The following is a 6,207-nucleotide window of genomic DNA, read 5'->3' as shown; positions in this document are numbered from 1 at the left end:
TCCTGCCCTCTCCTCAAAGATCATCAATACTACTCCTACTGCAGATGATTTGCATAGTATTGTGAGAATACAAAAACGGATTGAAAAACCCTACGTTGTTGAATCCTCTGAATCTGAAGAAGAGAACAATGAGGATAATGATGAAGAAGGCACTAATAATGGCGAACGGGGTGATGAGGAAGAAGAGTCTGATAAAGATGAAGAAGAATCAATCGTTGATAAGGGAGAAGACTTTGCTCAAGGGATGAACTCACCCCCAAGGATGAACAAGCACATTCGTTTTTCAACTACCTCTTCATCCACTTCCACTGCATATGACGTTGTACAATGTGGATCAACCCCTCCTTTTGTGGAAACTGCTAAACCAATGATCCAGGATGTAACTTCTCCAAAACCAACGTCTCCTTCTCCTCAGGCTGAGATTATTCCCATATGCCAACTCCTATTCAAACTGCTGATTTTTATCAAGGGGAATCCAACTCCAACTTTCAAACTGCAGTGTTTTCTCAACTTTCTCTCATAATGCAGATAACTCAATCGCTGGGAAAAAGGTTGTCTAAAGTAGAAAGGGATGTAGCTGAAATGAAGCATTTTCTGGCCTTGGTTGATGATGATGCTGATGATATGGTTGTTGATGACACCCTACCAAACTCTCCAGGTGATAACCCTCCTCCACTTCCACCTCTATCATAAAATCCTCCTCCACCATCTCATTCTCCTCCTCACACCCATTCACCACCTACTGGCTATCCTCCCTAATCTGATGCCGCCAAAAAGGGGAAGAATAATCAAGCGAGTTCTGATCAATAAATGCAAATGGTGATGACTGCATCAACTCCATCTCTGCCTGATATGTCTGAAACTTGAAGGGTTGAAGCTATCCTTCAAAAAGAAATTGTTGTTGTTGACATTCCAGAAGCTAATGATCACCCCATTCCAGACACTGGTGATCAATCTGAGACTGACGACTATGAAGGGTTTCTTGATCTTGGTTTCATGCCATAACCTGCTATGCCTACTGTTCCTTTAAATGTTGTCTACCCTGATTCTTATGTTAAGGGGAGGTTCCTCAAGGAACTAATAGTGACATTGATTCTGATAATGATCATCTCAATCCTCGAAAGAGGAAGGCTTACTTATCACGGGGAGCTCATGACATTAAAGCTAGAAGTTCTGCTACTGGTGATCCTTCAGCACCCCCTCCTTCCAAGGAAAGCAAGAAAAGCAAACTCATTTTTTATCTGAATGGGTTGGTTGAAATATGGGATATAACTGTTGATGAAGTAAGAGAAATCATGATAGAGAATAATGAGGTTATTCGTTAAAAGAAAGAACCTAAAAAGGAGAACGTTTTTCTTCCAAACTTGCTAAAGCTCTTGCTTCTGCTGATGAAAGTGCTGACGTTCAAAGCACTAATGATCAAGTCAAGAAAATTAAACTCTTCAATAATAGTGTAAAGAAACAACACAGAGTTTCAGAGCTAGACGACAAGATAAACAGGAAGAAGTTTGGAGACGTTATGACTCGAGGAACAATGCTTGATCCCATTGTCAGAGTGAGATGCACCAAACCAAGAAACGAGTCACTGAAGCTTCACTTGGTCAGGAAGAAGACTGGATATGAATACACTGAGGTTGTATTTGCTCGTGAGCTAGTCAAATTTGGCTACAACGAGTGGATGCAAATTCAAGAAATTATTGACAAACACAAAGGTATTCATGCTCAGGAGGTGAAGTTGGCAATTCAGCAGCTGCTCAACAAAGTCAAGAAGTTGAATCTTGTGCCATCGGCTGGTCCATCTAGATCATCCCCTTCAGGAAGAACAGGCGCTCCCAAACAGTCCAAGAATACCAAGTTTCTCCTTCCTTATGGCACTAGGTAAATCAACAACGAACTGTCAGCGAGTGTTGAACTAGTTCAGTACATGTTCATTTGAGAACCGGAGCATGGCATTTTCTATCTTGACAATCAAAATCACATGTGCTTTCAATGCACTGATGATCTTCCTGCTGCTCCCACTTAACACTTGTTTCGTCTTCGCATGGAAGGACTTAGTCATTTTGAAGTGGAAAGAGGATATCATGTGTTGATATCTTTGGAGCTTAGTAGAAGATTGGACAAGCTTCAAATTGATGAATTCAGATGGGTTAAGCCTGAGATCTTGAAAGAAGCTGACAAGCTCTACAATGATTCTTCTGATGACTCTGAAGAGAAGATTAGTTTTAACATAATCAGATAAGGGGAGATTGTAAGGTCATACCTTATGATCTGATGAGTCAAACACTCTATACGTTATCTGTCAGCGGCGTCAGCGTCTACATCACCATCAGCGCCAGCGTATCAAGCCTATCATCGTCAGCGCTTAGTATAGTTATTCCATGTAATCTTTTGTATATTAGGTAATGATACATATATATATAGAATAGACAGCAGATCCGGTATCTTTATGATAAAGATCGGTTCTTAGTATAGATAAGATACAATCCCTTTAATCAAGGGATATACATGTATAGATTAATATATAATCAACATTAGGGTAAACCCTAATGAGTTCGTCTTTGTGAAAACAAAACTCTTTCTTCTATCTAGCTTCCATCTTTCCTTACTTGCCACTTTTGGTCCTTCCTACTTTATCTGTTACAAAAGTGACACCATTTGACCTACTAAATACTAGAACTTCATTCATTTACACTTTGGTCCATGACTAAACTCAAACTAGATACTAAGTTTGCAAGTTGGCAAACTTGTCTATCTTTAAAGTCTAAATTATTCTTCTTTTAAATTCTCATTTTATATATTGAACTTTTCATGATAATTATTATTTTAATTTACTAAATTTTAGATTTATTTATTATTTAAATTTACTTTATTTTATTTCCAAAATTTTATTTCGCCACCTGAAAGGGCAACTCCTAACCCAAAATTTAGGATGATACACACAAAGGAAGGAAAAAACAAATCTAAATCATTAAACGAAACTCAAAAATATCGACTAATTATTTAGATTTGATTACACTGTTTCGTTTTTGTTGGTTACAATCAAGACGATGAGATAAAAGAACAAATTCAAACACAAAAAATCAACATCAAACATACAACCAGGTATTCATTGTTGTTATTTTTGATTTGATATCCGTTCTTCATCACACAACTTCGTTGAACAAAACTCAACTATTGGTTGGGTCATTATGACATTAACCCTTTTTAAAATAAAAACATCACGTAACTGTGTTTTTTTTTTATCACACTTGATAAAAACCATTGATCTGTTGCAAGTTGGTTTATTTGCAACAATAAACTAAATACAACAATGTAAAACATCTTTTTTCCTTTTGAGACCCATAAAAACATTGGAAAAGATAAGACTTCTTTCGCATATCCTTTAAATGCAATTCTCATAGCTACAACAAGCCAAATACACCAAAATATTTGTTGAATACTTCCCTAACAACTGTATATTGATCCAAGACAACTGTTTTATTTACATAGAACATAATGAGATGACATCAACAAGAAAAATGCAACAATTCACTTCACAGACCCAACCACCACTGCAACACCCAACAATGTTTCACTTCACTAGTCTTCATCATCCTCAATCCCAACCCAACTTGTAAAGGCAAACAAAAACTCCTTGAAGTTCACTGTTCCATTTTTATCCCAATCCATCTCTTCTGTAAACACAAAAGAACCAAATTCAACAATTCTCACACTAATTTATGTGTTTATACATGTGTAAGGGAATAGAGAGAGACCAAATCTTTTCATGGCAATTTGCCCATCAGATCGCCCACTTTCCTCTATTGCATGAATCATTTCATTCTTGCTGACATAACCATCTTTGTTGTTATCCAAGAACACAAACGATTCAACCAATGTATCAAAAGTTGCCTCAAGATCCGGGATTCCCATGCGTGATTTCTATAAATGTCAAGAAAGCAACAATAGGAAAGAGAAACATATCCCTTCAAATATTATGAAATGAACCAAAATTAGTTGGAATATAATTTATAACAAAATACAGTTGGATACAGCATTTGGAGCAGCATCAACTTCCTTCAAAAGATAGACAAGGCAAAGAAGGACAATGAACTCATGAAAGTCTATTCCCATGTCATCATTTAAGTCACATGCCTTAAAAAGATCACTGATTTCTTCGTTTGTGAAGTTCACTTCAAGCTTACTGAAGCAATGCTTCAGCTCTTTAAGATCAATTGCACCACTTTTATCCTCATCTGTAAACAACAGGGGAAAAGTAACAAGTTTTTTGTCATAATACTTTAAGGTATTGATGTTCTAGTGTACATACCAAACTGTTCGAATATGACTTTGCATTTTCTTAGGCTCTCATCGATTTTTGGGAATTTTAAGATTATCTTGTTAAATGACATTAAGGAAGTTCCTTTTAGCTCTCGCTGTAATACTGCATCCAGTATCTGGGCTTCAAGCTTGGATGTAGGTGCAGAAGATGTGGGTGAACCATCGCCCATGATCAACAAGTCAGGAGGCTTATACTGAAGCCTGTTAATTTCAAGTTCAAACAAATAACCAATACCAAAATCATGGGTAACAAATTACTAATTACGTACAAGAAATTACTATCCAAAAATGAAATTGATATGAATGTATTTGGATCCATAGAAAGTCAAGATCCATCTATAATGGTGCAAAAGATGGACTTTTATTAATGTTACAGAATCAAGGAAAAGATCTCAAAAACCAATCAACAATATTGCATTTGCACACAACATACCGCGCCATGCATATTTTAGGGATTACAAGCAATTTCAAGTTCAATAGGATTAAACACAACATTATCACGAATAGTTTAGGGATAAGGAGCAATTTCAAGTCCAATAGCGGTTACACACAACAAATGACGAAATTTTGAGGGATAACGACCGAAATTACATACAATTATCATGAATTGGGGATACTTACGAATTGGGGATACTTATCGTAAGTATGAATGAAAGTGAAGCGACGAATGAGAGATACAAGCCGCTGAAACTCCAATCAGATTAGGGCTTTGTGAAATCACAAATTAGGCAGAAAATGAATTCAGAGGAGCCTGAATAATAATATGATAATACAAACAATCCTTCAAAGATCCATGCGCGTTTAGGGATAAAGTTTGGAGAAAAATTGAATTTTGGTTTTTTTTGTTGAATTGATGTTTGGAGCATGGGTAGATTTTCTCTTATCTCCAGGATTCGTGCTGCTCCCTACACGTTGACGTTCTGCTTCTATGTTCAATCTTTACAATCTCCCTCCCCTCCTATCTCCCTCTCCTCCCGGGAGTTCAAACTCCTCTTTATTGTTTAAAGAAACAATTTCATAAATGGTCCTCGTGCATTCAAAAATGACAAGGTGAGGATAACTTTCAGAATTGCTTCATAAATGGTCCTTGCTGACCATAAAGCTAACCATATGGTTTCAAAAATGGCATGGATTGTCCTTTTTTTCACTTTCTGTCTAATTATGGTACACATGCACCTCACATGAGGGAAATATTGTATTTTTTACTTGTTACCACAACTTATGCCATTAATTAAGATTAGACTTAATATAAATAGTCCCTATACCAGTTGTGATCATCCCTTCCAGGAAGCCCATCCACATTCTCCTTATCCCATTACTTGATCAAAAATCAAACCTTTATAGTGGCAAGGTTTACAAAGAAGAAATGGTTTTGACGTTGTGGAAAGTTCGTTCTTACTCAACACAAATTGATGTAAATAAACTATACGATATGTTTATGTGGGAAAGAAAAAAAAAACTTCAATTTCATGCTATTAACCTTCTTATTGATTTCTAAACAATGTCTTGGTTTACGCAGAATGAATAGACAACTACTTCATAGTGAGGATTCATAATGGTAGAATGTTCACAATGTTTCCTGGCAGGCGTTCTCTTGATGGAATAGTCGATTACATGGATTTTGTATAAATCGGTGTCTTCTCAATTCATGAGCTAGACGTAATGCATCAAGATGTATGGTATAAAATGGCCAAACAATGTATTACCACTTTGTTATACCTGAATCGACTTTGGAATATACCCTCCCACCTCTTAGGAATTACCTATATGTCTTTAAATTAGCTAGCTATGTTCCTAATAATAAAGTAATTTGTGTGTATCTTGAACACGCAAAGACAAGGGCTCACATGTACTACACGACTACTTCGAAAGTGTTTATGGAACAAT

The 6,207-nt window shown here is 36.4% G+C and overlaps 1 protein-coding gene across 1 annotated transcript; it reads right to left on the bottom strand.

The window, feature by feature from the left end:
• Window positions 1–3,350: 3,350 nt before the first annotated feature.
• On the bottom strand, window positions 3,351–5,278 carry LOC145106732 (putative calcium-binding protein CML21). The gene is made up of 5 exons (XM_079043664.1): window positions 4,942–5,278; window positions 4,310–4,521; window positions 4,033–4,235; window positions 3,756–3,921; window positions 3,351–3,674 (listed from the first exon to the last, which is right to left on the bottom strand). The coding sequence occupies exons 2-5, from the start codon at window positions 4,488–4,490 to the stop codon at window positions 3,580–3,582; spliced, it is 645 nt and encodes a 214-aa protein (XP_078899790.1). The 5' UTR covers window positions 4,491–4,521; window positions 4,942–5,278; the 3' UTR covers window positions 3,351–3,579.
• Window positions 5,279–6,207: the final 929 nt, after the last annotated feature.

This window comes from Lactuca virosa, chromosome 4 (genome assembly GCF_052849685.1).
Source record: "Lactuca virosa cultivar CGN04683 chromosome 4, Lactuca_virosa_CGN04683_v6, whole genome shotgun sequence".
In the NCBI taxonomy this organism is placed as follows: Eukaryota; Viridiplantae; Streptophyta; class Magnoliopsida; order Asterales; family Asteraceae; genus Lactuca; species Lactuca virosa.
Note: the sequence above shows the minus strand (reverse complement) of the source record. Positions and strands in the feature narration are given on the sequence as shown.

Excerpts from the sequence above, each read along its gene's own strand:
- LOC145106732 (XM_079043664.1), bottom strand. The coding sequence starts at position 4,490 with ATGGGCGATGGTTCACCCACATCTTCTGCACCTACATCCAAGCTTGAA. Across the intron at positions 3,922-4,032 it reads TTGATGCTGCTCCAAATGCT|AAATCACGCATGGGAATCCC; the intron begins GTATCCAACTGT and ends TGACATTTATAG. Across the intron at positions 3,675-3,755 it reads AATTGCCATGAAAAGATTTG|AAGAGATGGATTGGGATAAA; the intron begins GTCTCTCTCTAT and ends TTGTGTTTACAG.